Raw genomic sequence first — 18669 nt, 5'->3', positions numbered from 1 at the left:
CCATTTCTTTTTTCAAACTTTCGTTGATCTTCAGTACACCTTGAAGTTCCAACACTTGGGGTTCAAGCCTATCAACGATTCTCTTGAAGTGGATCACTTGATTATAAGCAGCAATCAACTTTTCATCCTTTACATAAGCAGTGAAAGAAGTCTTTGATTTTTTTCTCAGCCGGCATCTCTTGAGCAGGCAGGGAAGATCCCTTTTCCCACCTTCACTTGCAGTAGGATCCACAACGGTGATTGGACGAGCCAATGCATCTGCCTTGATCCTATTCACCTCTTATTTTGGGAGCAGCTCACATTTCTCCTGATGAAGAGAGTTAAAGTAGCCAACACCATTCGTGGTACCCAGCAGGGGAGTTCAACCCAACATTCCAGCAGCTCATGAGGCCTGCAACCTCTTCATTTCTCTCAATCACCTGCCTAGCTCGTGTCATGTCCAAAAGCCCAAAAAGACATGAGCCATGTGACTCGCCTAGTACTGCGCCACAACATCACAATCCGTGGCCCCAGCCATACAAGCTACCATTGGTTCTAGCCAAGTCGAGTAGCTTAAAGCAGTGGTCCCTGCCACAATACCTCCTCAACCCCTGCCGAGCCGACTCCTAGCCCATGCCAGCCGACGTGCCGCACCACCCCGACGGCTGCCCTGAGGTAGCACCATCCAAGAAGAAGACAAGGAAAATTAATTTTTTCTTACCTCAGTGCGGCACGAAGAAGACGAAGAAAGCAACGAAAGACGGTCCTTTACACGGGCAAGATGTAGAAAATTGCTAGAGGAGGGGGAACAAATATCATCTAAGCTATCTTTCTCTTGTAGGGTAGAATAAATCGCTCTCCAAAGTTAATTTAATAACCCACTTAAGGTGGACTTAAATAGGCTTTGAGAGAAATTTATTTCCCTTTCCTAGAAGGATCTAATTTCCTATTAAAGAGAAAATCTACATCAAAATAGGAAGCAGTCCTAAGTTTCCTAAAGCAAGAAGATCTCTACACCTGCTGCCCTTTTCTGCGAGCAGCCCAACATGTGTGGGGGCATTTGTGGAGCCAAAAATATTCACAAGACGACACGTGGATTTTTTACAAAAGAAGACAAAACTACCCTTGTGGCATACCGGGATTCCTACGCGCAAGCAGCGGGCAATTATCCCTCAACTGAGTCAAAAGTGCCCAAAATAGGTATCAACTTAAAACCTAATTTATTCATATATTTCCTATTTCATTATTTAGCTAATCAATTAGCTAAATACTATACTTATTCCATAATTCCTAAAACATTCCTTCTAAAATAATGATAAATAGCTAATTAATGGGTTAATTAGCTAATTATTCCCTTAATTAGCATTTAGATCATTCACTTTACCCTAACTCCCACAAAAAGGCCGGTTAACTTTCATCCCCAAAAGAAGTCAGCCTTTCCTTCTACCTTTTTTCCTTTGTATGACAAATAATTAGCCAAGTTAATTAGGGAGTTATTGACTAATTATTTGGTAACTCCTAATTAAACCTAAATTAAACCCAAAAAACCCTAGCCACCCCCTATCCCTATAAATATACTCTCATTCTCACCAAAAAGCCAATTCCAACACTTTGGCAAAAATCCCAAAATTCTCTAAACACTCTTTCTCTCTAAATTCTAACTTTGGCATCGGAGGTTCTTCAGCCAAAGCCCCCCCATTCATCGTGGGCGCGTGAGGCTCTTGGCCTTAACCTAAGGTGTTAATTGTTTTGTAGGTGTAAAATTGTCCAAGATCAAGGAGGAAGAAATTTGCATCCACACATGCTTATTAAGAATCAAATTACACAACTTTACATTTACAATTGTATATTGTTTCTAATAGCTTATATAATTTTTTATTCGTTTTCCAGTAACATCGTATCACAACATGGTCTAATGATATTCAATATAATTGGACAAACTGTTATAGACCAGTTAATGCCAATTTAAACACTTCTAATAAGTTACAGTTACATTATAATATCGAATTTCAACATCAAATGTATATTTTTTTTACTTCAAACATTTCGTTAATTATTAATAATCGTTTTGACTTATTATATGCTCACTCTTAAAAGCAGTTATCCTTTTATGCATAATTCTCGACCACAAATTTATATCAAAATTAAAACACTTCTAACCTTAATTTATAGTTACTGCAGTATATTCTCTGTGCACATCAATTTCTTCTTCAGTTTCTGCTATTTTTTGTTCTCTGAGTTATGCATGTTACCAGGGTTCACAACTAAATCGATTACACAGACCTGACTACAGGTATGCCACAAATTACATCACTTTTTGCCAACACTCAACTTCTTTTTCTTATTATATTTTCTGTGTTTAAATAGCATGAACATACTAAAAACCTATTAATTACAAACTATCCATTACAAGTTTGCACTGACTGTTTTCTTCTTTTATGTCCAGTAGTTTTAAGACCCGCAGCAACGCGCGGCCATTATTGCTAGTAAAACCTAAAAGGTAATAACCTACAAGAAAAGCTGCAAAATAGAAAAGAATATCCAAAAGGATTAGGTAAAAAAGAAAATGACACATCAAGAAGGAGAGATAAACCTGTAAGCCGACATGCCTATGAAATCTGATTGCAAAAAAGGAAGAATCTCAAGAGGTATGTTGAAGGATCCAAAAAATTGCATTTTTGAAAATGGGGTGTGCTATACACACACATTTTTTTTACTTCTCACACTCTTTTATTAATTTTTGTCTTTGATATTCTTTAATTCATCCAATCTGACGGTCGAAAATTAAAAAGATGTGTGAAAATTAAAAATAATGTGCACTACAGTTTTACAAATATGTCCAGTTTCTCCAAATTTAGGCCTAACCCGTGCCCACCCATGTACCACACTGGATGAGTCACTTTCAAGCCATAAATTGCCAATATCGTGCATGAGGTAATTTGATAGCAAGGATTACGACATAAAGTTCTGCATAGAAAGACGTAGGATTCTCCAAGCTCAAGTAGAAACCACCAAGAAAATATCCCGCAGAATCTTGAAAAACTCTACCACAAGCTACAGGACCTGGGTTATCTTTAGCAAGCCTATCCGTATTCACTTTCACCCAAGGGAATGAAGGGTGCCAAATAACATGAACTATAGATGGAGTTTTACAAGACTCAACTAAGATTCCAAGAGAGATTAAAAGTTGCTTATACCACGTACATGATCAGGAGTAAAAACTCCAACCTGCCTAATCCAAGCCAAAGAAGAACGACAAAGGCATGAAAAGGAAGGAGGCTTACTTTCAAACTTCACTTTGTTACGCATCTTTCAAATAGTTATTAATAAGATAAATACTGATGCTAGCCAAACATTGCGAAGTTGTGGAGAAAACGCTTTGATACAAAAGCAAGCCATAAATCCAAGAAGGAACCCGTAAGCGGAAGAATAGTGCCAAATTGACTAGCGAGCCAAAACCAAGCATGTACCTTGTGCAAATTCACAACTAAAAAATAAGTGCTTTATGGACTTCGAATTATTGTAACATAGTTGCCATATTGGAATCAAAGGAATGCCCCGTAGCTGAAGTTGATCCTTTGTTGGGAGCTTATTGAAAAGAATTTTCCAAACTAAAATAGAGTGGCGAGGTGGAATGAAAGGATGCCAAATAATGGAAGCCCAACTTTTAATAGGAATTCATTGACGAACAATTTCATAGCCATCAGAGAACAAAAAAAACTCTAGATGTAGAAGCTTCCCAAATTAACAAGTCATTTTCCTCATCCATTGGAAGTGGCATCTGCAAGCTCAATAGCACCAACGACCTCCACAACAAGAATATCCAACCACTTATCAATCCAAAGAGAAGTGCTAGAGCCATTCCCAATCACCCATCGACAAATCTGAAATAAGATATGAAGATTGGGTTTAATACCAGGCCATATGGAAGATGGCTTGTAGCAGGAAGAGAACAAATGCCCATGTAGCTGAAATAGCTCTAAAAAATAAACACTCCATAGAGAATAAGAAGTAATAACAACCCATCCAAGCTTTGAGAGAGTCATAGTATTTAGAGAGAAAAGATCACGTAATCTCAAACCACCCTCATTTTTCGGCGCATAAATTTGAGACCAAGAAATTGTGACAATCTTCTTTGAGTTCCAGACCATATAAAGTTGCAAGCACATTGTGAAAGAGATCTCAATAAGAAAGAAGGCCACTGATAAATAAAAAAAAATTATGCGAAAGCATACTCTGAAAAAACTGACTAAGTAAGTTGAACTCTTCCTGCCATAGTTAAAAGTTTCCCCTCCCAACCTGTTAACTTAGCTTTAGCTTCATCTGTCAATACTCGAAGATGAAACCTCCTCCACAAAAAATGGGAACTCCTAAATAAACAAATGGTAATTTGCCTTCTTTGAACCCCATTTAGCACTTGACCACAACTTTGCGATGCCTTGAAGTAGAGTCCAAGTAGAAAGTACTTGTATCCTTACTGACAAATTGACCAGAGACTTTACTATATCTATCTAAGAAACCTTGCAGATAACGCAGAGTGATACCATCACTTCTGTAAAAAATGAATAGATCATCTACATAAAGTACATTAGAAGGAGGAATACAACCTCTTAGAGCAAAAATTGAATTAGTAAGCCCATCAAGTTGAAGCTGACTCGGACCCCTTGATGAAGCCTCCTCAACTAGGCAGAAAAGCAAACGAAAAACCAAATTTAGTCCCATCAAGTTGAAGCTGACTCGGACCCCTTGATGAAGCCTCCTCAACTAGGCAGAAAAGCAAACGAGAAACCAAATTTAGTAAGCACCCGCAATAAAAAAGAGCAATTGAAAGTACCAGAAACCTTTGCTATATCAACTTTAACTGGTATATCAACTTTAAATGCTATAACGGCAAAGGTTCAAATTCTAGAGCTTGAAAAAAACTCAACACTACATACTTGTCTTGTATCCCAAGATGATAGGTTTTATGTTAATTTACTCGAATGTCGATCACAAGCAGACAAGGATACAATACGAGAATCTGACCATTTGATTCCATAGACTACGAAATTCACTACTTTAACAAGCAAACACCCTTCCGATAAGTATTTCTTTTCTCTCTTTCTTTTGATAAATAAAGTAGAAAAAAATGCAACCAAAAGTAAACAAAACGATCCCACAGAAGAATAAAAAAGGGTATTTTGTGTTTTAGGGAAAAGTGAGTTGAGTTCCACAACGAAAAAATGCCCAATAATTTCACAAAATTTGTGACTTGTCTGGCCTTACCGTAAGCAAGTGTGGTAGTCTCGTTTTAGGCGAGTTTTGTAAGTCTCACAATATGCGAGTTTGGTCATTTGAGATTTGATATATTGGTGTGTCATTGTAGTAATTGAGGTTTACATGATGCTTCAGAATCATAAGGTGATTTGGAGTCATGACGTCTTTCTATGCAGTGTCCAAATAAGAGCATGGCGTTTCCATATCTCACAATTAATTGGTTTTTGAGTGCTTAGATCTTTGATAGGATCTTGTAGTACTAGAACTGTTGACTTATGTGGATCCTTCCATATCTTTCAGTTTCTTGCAACATTTGGTTTCAAATATTATTTGCAAGTACCCTCCTCTTGGGATAATGCTCTTTATTTGTATTAAATCTTGTGTGTTGGGAAAATAGGGTCTATGTGCTCATTTTTGGAATAGGTTTATTTGCTATATTAATCACAGATAATACAAGAAATACTCATGCAATTAAATTCACTACTTATTGATAAACAAAACACAGTGTTACCACACGTGAAATTGGATTAGAAATACCTAAAATCAACGGTGGAGTCAAGAATTTGGTTTTCTTTTTCTAAGACAAGTTTACGTCTTATTCACGGTGAGGAGCGATGATTGGAGAGGAACAAGGCAAAGAAAGCAGATCTGAGATAAACTTAGGGAAAACTAAGACCAAGCTCAGAGCAACCTGAGACACAAAATGCTCAGACAGAAAGCAAACGAAAGCTAAAAGCATAAATAGATAAACCAAATCTCCAACCATGGTGGCTTGGAGAGGGAAAAACTGAGGTGGAGCAGGAGGAGAAAGGGGATAAGGGGAAAATGGGAAGACAGAGAGGGAAAGAAGGGGATAAAGAAAGGAAACAAGGGTGGAGAAAAAGGAAGAGGAATAAGGGCGAAAAAACAGGAAGAGATAGACAAAATGGATGAAAATAAAGGGAGGACGGACGAGGAAGATAGAGGAGGATGAGGAGGGGAGGGTTAGGCTGCCGCCGACCTCAAGCCGGAGCAAAGAGGCCGACGACAAAGGATGTTTGTGAAAGTTGTAAGAATAAACATGCCCAATCGAGAAATCAAGATGAAGTTCACAAATCACGAGACATATAAAATTCAAAAAAAAACTAACAAAAAGTTTATTTATTTTTTTTTTAGTTTTAATGAAAAATGATAAATGAAGGTGTAGTGAATAGTACCAGAGAAAGGTAAAAATGTGATTTGTCGTTAAAAGTGAACAGTAACGGAAGTATTTTGTTAAAACTCCCTATAAAAAATTATAACGACTCCACAAAAGCACTACAGAAGTTCTATATGGAACTATAAGAGCATTATGAGGACAATATGAAGTCTCTCTAACAGCCCTAAGCCACAAAGATGATGATAACCAAGAATCATATATGCAGAACTTGAAGAAGATGAAGCCATAGAATAACTCTAATGATAGTCCTTCTCCCCTTTGTCAAAACTGTTAGGGTGCGTTTGTTGCACCAGACTATTTCGGATTAGACTAGCTTTATAAACTAAGCTGGACTGACTTAGACTAGACTAAGCTGGATTGACTTAGTGAAGCGTTTGGTGCAAAGTCGGACTAAGAAGCAGAATTAAGGACAAAAGGGAAATAAAAGTTTTTGTTAACAAAACTTTCTACAGAATTTTCTGATGCAAAGAAGTTGAACCCAACATCAAACTTTTCTGCAGAATCCAACTACACCTAGCAACCAAATTTTACATTCTCTCAACCCAAAAACAAAACTTTCCAATAAATCAATGAAACCCAAAAGCCCAGCTGAAAAGCCTTCAAAATTTTCAATTTGGAACTCAACTTTCTATTGAATTAGCACTCATATGAATTAAAAAAACCAAGATAAAAATCACATTGATTTTTCGAACTTTCAAACTCATATTTCCATTGATTTTCAATCTTTCCTCATTTCCCATATTACCCCTCCACTCCCCTCTCTCCCATCTCCCCTCAACTGTCAAATATGCCCCAAAAAAACTCAATCCCTTTTCGTTTTCCCTAATTTGAATACCCAACCCAACCTGCAAATTTCTTAGGGCAGCAGGAAGCCAAACATCCGCTTTCTAGAAAAGAGAGAGAAAGCACTGGAATTTCCACAGAGCTCGAAGACTTGTCGCTCATTTGAGTTTTTCAAATTCAATACGATTTTTCAATTGGGGACTCAAAATTCGTTTATTGGCTCACAGCGTCGGCAAGTTCTCCACCGACACGCCGATTTTGGCCGTAATGTCCACCAACAGCGACGCCGCTTTGGCTGTGAGCTGCAGTTGTCCCCCTTCCCCCAGGACTTGGGCCACGAAAGAGCAAGCACCACGACGCCTTAGTGATGGCACCATAAAAGAAGCGGGGACTGGATGTCAGTGAGCAAAACTTAGGGATTGGATTCTAGTCCCCCTGCTTTAGCGAACCCCAAAGGGCCTCATAGTTGAGGCGAGTCCCACATATTTTAGTCTAAGGACATGCCAAACACAGTATTATAGTCCTACTTAAGCCAATCCAAGCCAGTCCCTTCTAAGGAGGTGAAACAAACACACCCTTATGTGCTTAATTGTCATTAGGCTTTCAATTCAATAAGATGATGTCTTGCTGCTCAAGAAAAATAGCAAAGGGAGCCTTCAACTTCAATGTACCTATTAAAATACTCTCCTCCCCTATGAGAAAGTTAAATCAAATTCACAAAAGAATTATATAGGAGTAAGAATAACCATGGATTATTATTTGAGAAGAATCACCTTTTTACACTCTGATCCAACAAGTAATAATTGAAAATTGATGTTTCCAACTTCCACAAATGGTTTTAGTTGGAAAAGGACCACAAACATCAGTGTGTGTAATTTCTACTAAACTTTGACTCCTTTTAGCATCAAATTTCCTTGTGTTAGTCAATTTTCCTTTTAGACTTGGTATAAAAAACAAGTTTAGGAATGAGATCCATTTTTGACTACTTTAAAATCCTTTCTTTTGAAATATGACCAAGATTATGTGCCACAACATATAAGAAGTGTCTTCATTATGCATTCTCTTGGTGGTTGCAGTTAAAGCATGTGATTCATTTAAACAGGTGTGCAACTTAGTTGCCAAAGTTCCTCAACCAACGAAACAGTTTAAGAAAACAAAATCAAGCTTGTGCTTTGAAATTTTTTGGGTAAATTACACAAAACTACCTCATCTATAGGTCGAACGACATTTTCATACCTCATCTTTTTTAAATGACAATGTCATACCTCATTTTACGAATTTGTGCCAATGTCAGACCTCCGTTAGTTTTTTTTGTTAATTTATATGTTAAGTGCTGACGTGGCTAAAGACGGGGGCCACTCACTAATCCAGCTGGATTAAAAAATAATTAAATATTATAAAATTATTTTTTTATATAAAATTGTGGGACTCCTCTCTCCTCTCCCTTTCTCGCCTCTCTCTTCTCCCTCTCTACGCACCCTTTTCCCCTCACCCTTTCTTCCCCCTCCCGTCTTCCCCCAACCCAAAACCAAAACCACCCCAAACCCAGATCCCACCTGCCCTAACATTTCCCCTTCCCACCACTACCATTTGCTGCACCAGCTTCTACAACACATGCTACTGCACCCAAACCCACCACCGCTACCAGCCACAGACCCATTTCTTCAAGCTCTTGCTATGGAGCTCTGCCTCAGCGCCTCGCTCAACCGGGTTTCCTCAACCCAACTCGCCGACGACCCGCCCGTTTCGAACTCGCTCATGGCCGCCATTAAACAGTTACAAGCCAACCAACAAAGGCAGCCAGAGAATGACCACCTCTACCACCAGCTCTCACAGCAGTCCTCGATCTCTGCCATTAAAGTAGAGCTCCAACACCTGATTCTATCGATTCTCGATGACTCAGTTATTAGTCGACTCTTCGCCGAAGCGAGTTTTTCGAGCTCCGAAATAAATCTCGCAATTTTGTGCCCTTTTCCTCAGAGAGAGAAAGAGAGAGAGAGAGGGTGGTGGAGGAAGGTTGGGTGGACGGGTGGGGAAGTTGGGGGGGGACGAGTGAGGAAGGTTGGGGTTTTCTGTTTGAAAATGGGGAATTAGGGTTAGGGTTTGGATTCGAAAAGGACGGGAAAAGGTAAGGGAAGGGAAGATGTGGGGGATGGGGTGGGTCAAGGAAGGTTGGGGGGATGGGGAAGGGTTTGGTGGTTGTCGAAGAGAAGAAGAAGGTTGGTGCGGGTGGAGGAAAGGGGAGGCCCGCACCCCTAGGCCATTTAAAATTTTTTTTTGTTTTTTCTATTCTTAATTTTATAATTTTATAATATTTAATTATTTTTTAATCCAGCTGGATTAGTGAGTGGCCCCCGTCTCTAGCCACGTCAGCACTTAACAGATAAATTAACAGAAAAACTGACGGAGGTCTGACATTGGCACAAATTCGTAAGATGAGGTATGACATTGTCATTTTAAAAAATGAGGTATGAAAGTGTCATTCGACCCATAGTTGAGGTAGTTTTGTGTAATTTACCCAAATTTTTTAATAGACTTATCATCATCAAGAAAAACAAAACCATTTTTAACCATTTTTTAGGCTAGAATCAAACTTCTTGTCATTTTAGGCACATAAAGCACATTATTCAATTGTAAAACAAAACCACAAGAGATTTCAGTTCACAGTCTCCTCCACTACAACCTTAGTTTCCTCCCAACAAAAACATTGTAAGTATTTTGACCAGTTAGTTTTCCTTTTTCAAAACCATGCAATATATTTGTTATGTGAACAAAATAGCCAGAACCAAAACACCATGACTTTGCAGGAATTTCAATCAGATTACACTCCACACACATATAGATACCTGTTTTGCCTTTACTCTTAAGCCAGTCCTTAAACACTTCATTCTTAAAGTGACCTTTGGTTTTGCACCATAAATATTTGAGTTTGGTTTTGTCTTTATTTTCACAAGATTGTTAGATGTCTTAGATGATTCAGTAGTTTTGGCAGATTTAGAAGGGTTTTTAGAAGACTTAGAACCCTTACTAGAAGCACCATTGGTCTCTTTCTTGTCACTGCAGCTTGCACCAAGTTCACATCACCACTTCTTTGTTTGTCTGTTTTTCTCCTGAACGCATTGAGCAATGAGTTCATCCATAGTCCAGTGGTTGTTTTGAGTGTTGTAAGACACCTTGAGTTGACTATACTTTAGCTGCAGTGCTTGCAATATCATGAAAATCAGTTGCTTGTCTCTGATATCACATGCAAGAATAAACATGCCCAATTGAGAGATCAAGTTAAAGTTAATAAATCACGAGACTAATAAAAAATCTAGAACAGCTCTACAAGAGCACTACAGAAGCTTTATATGGCACTATAAGAGCACTATGAGGACACTATGAAGTCTCTATGAACAGCCCTAAGCCGATGATAACAACCAAGAATAGTACCTACATCACTTGAAGAAGATGAAGCCATAACAAAAAACTCCAATGATAGTTCTTCTCCTTTCTGTCAAAACTCGTATATGCTCAATCGACAATGGGCTTTGGATTCAATAAGAGAGCACGGTTTTGTGAGAGCAGAGGCCATCGTATTCATAGGCATCTACTTGTCTCTCTTATAAGAAATTTAGAATCCATCTGGAAAACTGACAAGCAATCCTTGTCCTCTAATGAGTGTATTCACTGGTTCATTAACCACTTTCCAGTCCTTATCGAGTTGAAACTAAATCCAAACCTTTTCCGACAAGACTTCCTGCATTCAATTAGAACCAAATAGCCGGCCACAACAAACCACATAATACACAAAGTCTTACAAAAGTGACTCTTCATATGGTTGCATATTTCCTTGAAGAGTCAATAGTTACATCTCTTCAATTAAAAGGTAAATGTTGCACCCTTTCTGTTTAATTCAAGAATCGCAACCTTATTCATGAATAGTCACAACCCCATCAAATATAATTTTATTCAACTAAAATAATTTACTTCAGTTTAAAATATATTTTTCAATAGTATTTCTCTTTCATAAATGAATATATCGTATTTTCTTTATTAAGAAAAGTCACAATTTGGTAGAACTCAATAACTAAATTTTCTTCTCGGTGAACATGTTGCATTCGTCGAACTAACTTGAAATTCCTCTCAAAATGTATTAAGAGAATTTGAGATGAATTCTTTTTTTCAAAAAGAACTGAAATAATCTTAAAAAATTGTGGTATCTTTTCTTTTCAAACAGGCTCACGAACAAACAAAGGCCATCGTCTATGGCTTAAAAATACTTTTTATGCATTCTCTAGAAATAACAATAGTACATACAAGAAGTTAATAGAAAGAAAAAAAGAAGAAAAAAAGAGAAAAAAAGAAAGTGAAATATAGAACCATTAGCATTTCTGTAATATTTGCCTATTTGGATATGTGGCAATGCCAATTTTCTCTTTAGTCTTTGGTTGAAACAAAGAAAAGTGTACACGAAAGAAGCTCATGCATTTGGAGCGCTCATGTGCAGAGCGACCAAGGATGCATAAAATCCATCTGTAATTTTGATCAACTTATCATGCTTGCCTTTTTCTACGATCACTCCGTTTTTAACCACCGCGATCTCATCTGCATTCTTGATTGTCGATAGTCGATGAGCAACAACTACGGTGGTCCGGTTTACCATCACCCTGTCTAATGCATCTTGAACCACTCTCTCAGATTCAGAATCAAGTGCACTTGTAGCTTCATCCAACAGTAATATCTTGGGGCTCTTGATTATCGCACGCGCAATGGCTACGCGTTGCTTCTGCCCGCCAGATAATTGTATTCCTCGTTCTCCTACTACGGTGTCATACCCCTGCACATTGCATTTGGATTAGTTCTGAAACAATCTTGTTATAAACTATCCTAAAAAGAATTTATTAAATGTTCTAACCTGATTCAAGCTACTAATGAATTTGTGTGCATTGGCCAACTCCGATGCAGCTATGATTTCTGCCTCAGTTGCATCACCATCCTTTCCATACGCAATGTTGGCACGGATTGTGTCGTTAAATAAAACAGGTTCTTGCCCCACAAGCCCCATCTGCTGCCTCAACCATTTCAAGTGGAATTTTCCAAGTTCAGTTCCATCAAGTGTGATATGACCTGAATCCGGATCATAAAATCGTTGCATCAATGCTACTACTGTCGATTTTCCACTCCCACTTTCTCCAACCAGGGCAACTGTCTGCAAAACATATTCACCAATACAAAAAACATTATATCAAGTCTTGAGGTTCATCAGCATGTCATGAAGTTAAAAGTAAAATTTAGAAAAAAAAACAGAACACAAATACAGTTCAATTGACGAAATATTTACCTTGCCAGAATGGATAGTTAAACTGAGGTCTTGGAAAATCTGTATATCTGGCCGAGAGGGATATTTAAAGCTTACATGGCGAAGCTCAATATCTCCCTTTACGCTATCCAATTTTATGCCGGACTCGTCACTAGGGTCTATCTTTGACTTCCTGTCTATTATTGCAAATATGGAAGCAGCAGCATTCCTGGCTTTACTAGAATCAGAGCCAAAACTGCTCATATTAGAGATTCCCGTGGCTGCCATGGTCAAAGCAAAGAAAACCTGCAAACCAAATACACATCTTAAAATCGGCTACATACACCTAGGTGTGAATGTATATATCACTTTGATTTCGTATGTATGTTTTCATCACTTTCTGAAAAGAACTGGTAGATACATATGGAAAGGGAATAATTACTTGGAAAACGTCGGCAAATTTTGTTTTGCCAGCCTCGACGAGTTTAGCTCCCGCGTAGAAGCTGGTTGCGTAGACACAAAAGAGAAAGAAGTAAGATACCCCAAATCCTATTCCACTGATCACGCCTTGTCTTTTCCCTTCCGCTCTTGGGCCTTCACATTTCCTTCTGTACAGTTCCATTACCTTCTTTTCAGCACAGAAAGAAGCAACTGTTCGTATGCTCCCAACTGCGTCATTAGCAACTTGGCTTGCTTCCTCATACATCATCTGCAACCATTTAATTATACATCTGTATGAGACCTCAACAGAAAGAAATAATTTGAAATTACAAGTTTGAAATGTGGTACTAAATCAGGGAGCTTTTAATGATACCTTTGCATCTCCACTGAATCCTTTCATGAACTTTGTTTGAACATAAGCACCAAATCCGATCAGAGGAATCAATGCGAGAACAATGAATGCCAACTGCCAGGATGCAATAAAAGCAATGATCAAACCTGCAATTCCGGTGGCAATGCTATTAACTATCTCAGCTAGCGCATCTCCAACTAGGGCCCGCACTGATGCTGCATCTGCTGAGAGCCTCGCACCAACTGAACCACTTGAGTTCTCAGGCTCATCAAACCACCCAACTTCCATGTGAACCACTCTCTCAAAACACATCAATCTGATACGTTCAATTAACTTACTACCAGCAACCGAAAAGAAGTATCCTCGTACTGGGATTACCAGAAATGATATCAGACCAAGGGTCATAAACATTATTGCCCAAAACTCTGAATCTTTCTTTTGTTGACGAGGTGGTTCGTAGAAAGTCTTTATTACCCTGGAAATAAGCACACCAAAAACGGGAAATATGACACCATTAGCGATGGCAGCTAAGCTTCCAAGAAGAAGCACTGGAATCTCTGGCTTGTTGAGGGTAGCGAGGCGGCGGAGAGAGACCTTTGGACGTGGCTTTGATGCCAGGGCAGCGGCCTCTGGTTCTGCCAATGTAGTGTCACGATTGCTACCAAGTCCTGTGGGTAAACCAAAGGCGACTGAAAATGAATGTCGGCTGCTATTTCCTAAAGAGGAATTCCGACTTACGGATCTTGCTAACGACACTCTTTGACTCGACTGTCTAAAAGATTCGGTAGTTATATCAGATTTGTCTTGAGCTTCTCCTATTTGTTCTGAGCCCTTGTTTACTTCTTGCAAGCGTACAAGTTGAGAGTATGCTCCTTCAGGATCCTTGAGTAAGTCTGAGTGCGAGCCTGCTCGATGGACAAAGATACAATTAACTAATATTCTACCTATACACGTGACAAACAGGCAGGAACCTGGGATCTAACAATCCATTGCAGCTCGGAGTAATCCGAAATTCTGCCAGAAGTACAATCACTATGCCTGGACATTGGACATTATAATAGATTTTTGTGGAAAAAGCAACGTATTTTAGTAGAAGAAAGCAATGGATATGTGTCTATTGTTGAATGCATGGTTGATCAGGGGGTGGGAATCGGGAAACATATGCTTTCTATGGTTCCATATGCCAGAATAAAATGAATGTGCTAGCTTTATCGGGTAGAATACCTTTTTCAACCAGCTTTCCCTTATGAATGACAGCAATCGTATCTGCGTTCCTCACTGTGCTCAAACGATGAGCAACAATAACAGTAGTTCTGTTGACCATAATCCGATCCAATGCTTCTTGAACTATCCTCTCAGATTCTGCATCAAGTGCACTTGTAGCTTCATCCAAAAGTAAAATTCGTGGATCTTTCAAAATTGCTCTTGCTATAGCAATTCTCTGCTTCTGCCCACCAGATAGCTGAGTTCCATGATCACCGACCATGGTGTCAACTCCCTGACCACGAATAATTAAAGTCCAATGAACTAACATTCTTATGATCACATATATAATATAAACGACATTTAGATAGAATTAGTTGGAACCTGAGGCAATTTATCAATAAATTTGGAGGCGTTTGCAAGTTCAGCTGCTGCTTTTATCTCTTCAATGGTAGCACCATCCTTTCCATAGGCAATATTGTCCTTAATGCTGGATGCAAACAGTACAGGTTCCTGGCTGACAAGACCAATTTTACTCCGAATCCATTTCACCTGAAATTCTTTTAGGTTTATGCCATCTATCAAAACTTCACCAGCTAGTGGATCATAAAATCTCTCCATCAGACTGATGACTGTTGACTTCCCACTTCCACTTTGTCCAACCAAAGCCGCAGTGGTGCCACTAGAGATATGAAGAGAGAACCCGTCAAATATTGGTTCATTTGGTCTGGCAGGATAACTGAAATAAACATCTCTCAGCTCTATATCTCCACGAATGTCATCCAAAATCTTTCCTTTTTCGTCAGAAGCATCAATCTCTGGTTTCCTACTGATAGTCTCAAACATCTTAAATGCTGCAGCTTGACCAGCAGCGAATGCACTCAAGCACGGTGATGCTTGCCCCAGAGACCTAACTCATCCAAAATAGTTAATTAAGTTAAATAAAAAGAGAAGGAAAAAAAAAACCAATAAGAGGCACTCACGTATACCTGCATGTGCGTACGAGTATTTACATCAAACACGAAAAAGAAACAAAAAAGAAACAAAAAATGGCGCTTACATGGATCCAGTCAAAACAGCAACAATCACATTCAGCACGGCACCCCCAGAATATCCATTATTCCTTACCATTCTTGAACCAAACCATATTGCCAAGGCATAAGTGCTGAACACAACTAGCATAACGATGCCAAAACCTGCTCCAGCAGCAGTACCTTCATAAACGCTTGATTTGTAAGCATCCACAAGATATTTTTTGTAACTTGTTATAGCTTGCTTCTCTCCAGTAAAGGATGCAACCTACAAAGAAACCAGATGACAAACATCATACTCTTGGTAAAAATAAAAATAAAAATAAAAATAAAAATAACGTAATTATTTCAATAGTTGCAAGGCTAATGTGACATACGGTTCTGATGGAGCCTATCGTCTGTTCAACAACATTTGCAGCTTTTGCATAAGCAGTTTGTCCATGGGATGCCATCTTGGTTATAACGATTGACATAGTTGCACCAGCTGCCACGAGCAGAGGAATCGAGGATAACATGACAACGGTAAGAAGCCACCCCTTGATAAATGCTATTATAAACCCTCCTATGAATGTTGAAAGTAGTTGTAAAAATTTTCCAACCTGCATGAACAAGTGCACGAATATGACCCTTAGTTACATAATAAGAATAACAAATTTCAAGGTTTTTATTCTCCCTGGGTGAATTTACGGGTGCAATTGTGCAGCCAGCTCAGTACCTTCTCGCCCATGGCATCTTGTATGAGAACTGTGTCTCCAGACATTCTCCCAATGACCTCTCCAGTGTTTGTTTCCAAATCAAAGAAGGCAACGTCTTGTCTCAAAATTGTTTCCAAATACAAACCCCTTATCCTTGCAGCTTGTCTTTCCCCTGTTACCATCCAGCAAGAGACCTCTGTGAACAAGAAATACAGCTGTATCAGTTCAAATGCTTGATATATGAATGAATCTCTCTACGCATGCGTTAAAAACGTTTGTACTTACGAAGAGTTGCGGCCACACCTGCCCCGATCGCCAAATACACAAATTTTAGAGAGACCTACGGAGTACCAGGATAAGTAAGTGATTAACAACATGTTTAAGATAACAACTTAGTGAATCAAAAGAGGAAGAGAACATGTTATAATTATCAAATGAATCCCCTAAAAATTCTGATAAGATAAAAAAAGAATCCTCTAAGAATAAATGAACATAAAAAATAAGTAAATAAATAAAATCAAACAAAAACCTGAGCTCATTAACATGATTTGAATTTTGGAACTCTAATATTTAAACTCATAAAAGTAGTTCAAAACTTAATTAGAAGTCCAACTCGTAATTGAATGAATAATTGAACATAAAACCTGAGCTCAATAAATTGATTTGAACTTGTGGAACTCTAATATTTCACCTCATAAAAGTAGTTCAAAACTCAATTAAAAGTTCAACTCGATTTTTCAACAAAGATAGAAGATTAACACTCGGCTTGTGCAGCATAAATTTACCTTGGAAACAACACTAACTACATCTGAATTGTTTTGATTATTTCCAAAGGCATTGACCAAGTCCCCAAATAATATGGTCATAAGGGGCATGCACAAGCCATTCCCAATGGCACCGATTGTGCCAACGAGCATCAAGATAATATCAGTCTTATCTGCAAATGAGAATAGTTTTGAAAATGCAACTTTTTCTACTTTCTCATTTCCGCCGCTCTTGTCTGAGCCTCGATGAGCCCCGTCCGTGCCGGTGTTTTTCTCTTCTACTTGGTTTCCTGAAGTGGTATCCTCACGCTCTTGAGGTACAGCGCCACCCAGGCCATTTTCCTCGGCCATGTTACCAACCCCAAGAACTTATCTCAGTATTGAGGTGTTTTACTCCTGAGTTGTTATACCTCAATCTACACCTGCACAAGCACAGGCCTGTTATCGTAAACTTACAAGCCAAGCCAGCTAAAGATCTGCAAGCAGAAAACTACTTCCATATCTGCAAGCAGGCTTCAGATTTTAAAAAGAAAAAAGAAACAAAACCTAAATCTTTATATAAAAAAGAGAACACTACATACTAGTCTTCTATTCCAAGGTGACAAGCAGGCAAGTCTAACAACAATACATCATCTCACCGGAGGGCCAAGGCAGGAAAACAAAACGATTCCAGAGAAAGAAAAACTAGGAGGAGATTGATACTGTAAAGATGTTTTATCAAGTGACTTGGTGACAAGCAGGCAAGTCTAACAACAATACATCACCTCACCGGAGGGCCAAGGCAGGAAAACAAAACGATTCCAGAGAAAGAAAAACTAGGAGGAGATTGACACTGTAAAGATGTTTTATCAAGTGATTGGGTCCCAATAGAATAAAAAAGGCTGCAACTTTATTGAGCAACTGACGGAATCAGATTCGAATCTCTGCAACTCGAGAAACCCAATACAACACCAAAACATTTGGAGCAGTAAAAGAAAGTAATTAAGCAGCAGCACAACTCAGTACGGAACAGAAGAGAACCCATATGATATGCCGAATCACAGAAACACAGAGCAAGAAATGAGATACTTACCAAAAGGGTATCTTGAGCTTGAAGAATCCGCCGGCACTCACCAACTTTCTGTATTTGTGGGGTGTTTGTTCTGACTAATTGCAGATATTAATATAAATGCACTTTGTGCTACAGCAGTTTGGTATTACTTAATGCGCAAGCTTTATAATTGTCAAACTCTAACATCGCTTTCCAAGAAATGTCAAACCTATGGTAGTTAGCAAACCCTTTTTTTATTTTCCGAGTCACAAGGCTCCAACATCCACCATGCATTTACCAATAAACAAAACATCTTTTGTTCTAACAAGAAAGATAAAACGACATTTCTTCACTCCGATGATGGCATTAGCAAGGACACTACTTTAGGATGTATTCAACTCAAGCACATTATATTAGACTTTGCAAAATGTATGACACTTTGAAAAATGTCATTTGAAAGTTTTGTCAAATGAAACGTATCTCATTTTGAAGTCACTCTTTCTAATTATGTAGTACATTCCCAAAATTTGAGGATGTTTTATAGGCTTGTTTGATATTATACTTGAATTTAACTTTTTGAACTGAAAACAGTTTTCAAATTTTAGGTTGTTCTTAAGAAATGTTTTGAAAAATAATGAAATTTTTTTAATAGGATA

The 18669-nt window shown here is 38.4% G+C and overlaps 1 protein-coding gene across 2 annotated transcripts; it reads right to left on the bottom strand.

Annotated features, from left to right (window-relative positions):
* Window positions 1-11464: 11464 nt before the first annotated feature.
* Window positions 11465-18445, bottom strand: LOC126611355 (ABC transporter B family member 11-like). 2 transcript variants are annotated; one of them, XM_050279584.1, is made up of 13 exons: window positions 18056-18445; window positions 17005-17405; window positions 16505-16559; window positions 16240-16415; window positions 15902-16123; window positions 15554-15792; window positions 14878-15403; window positions 14515-14788; window positions 13312-14195; window positions 12940-13206; window positions 12540-12803; window positions 12114-12407; window positions 11465-12035 (listed from the first exon to the last, which is right to left on the bottom strand). In XM_050279584.1, the coding sequence occupies exons 2-13, from the start codon at window positions 17332-17334 to the stop codon at window positions 11679-11681; spliced, it is 3888 nt and encodes a 1295-aa protein (XP_050135541.1). In that variant the 5' UTR covers window positions 17335-17405; window positions 18056-18445; the 3' UTR covers window positions 11465-11678. The 2 variants fall into 2 exon arrangements, with proteins under 2 accessions (XP_050135541.1, XP_050135542.1); XM_050279585.1 differs by lacking the exon at window positions 18056-18445 and adding an exon at window positions 17565-18027.
* Between the last annotated feature and the right edge of the window lie 224 nt (window positions 18446-18669).

Source organism: Malus sylvestris, chromosome 17 (assembly GCF_916048215.2).
Source record: "Malus sylvestris chromosome 17, drMalSylv7.2, whole genome shotgun sequence".
Classification (NCBI taxonomy): domain Eukaryota; kingdom Viridiplantae; phylum Streptophyta; class Magnoliopsida; order Rosales; family Rosaceae; genus Malus; species Malus sylvestris.
This window is presented reverse-complemented; position numbering and strand designations above follow the sequence as displayed.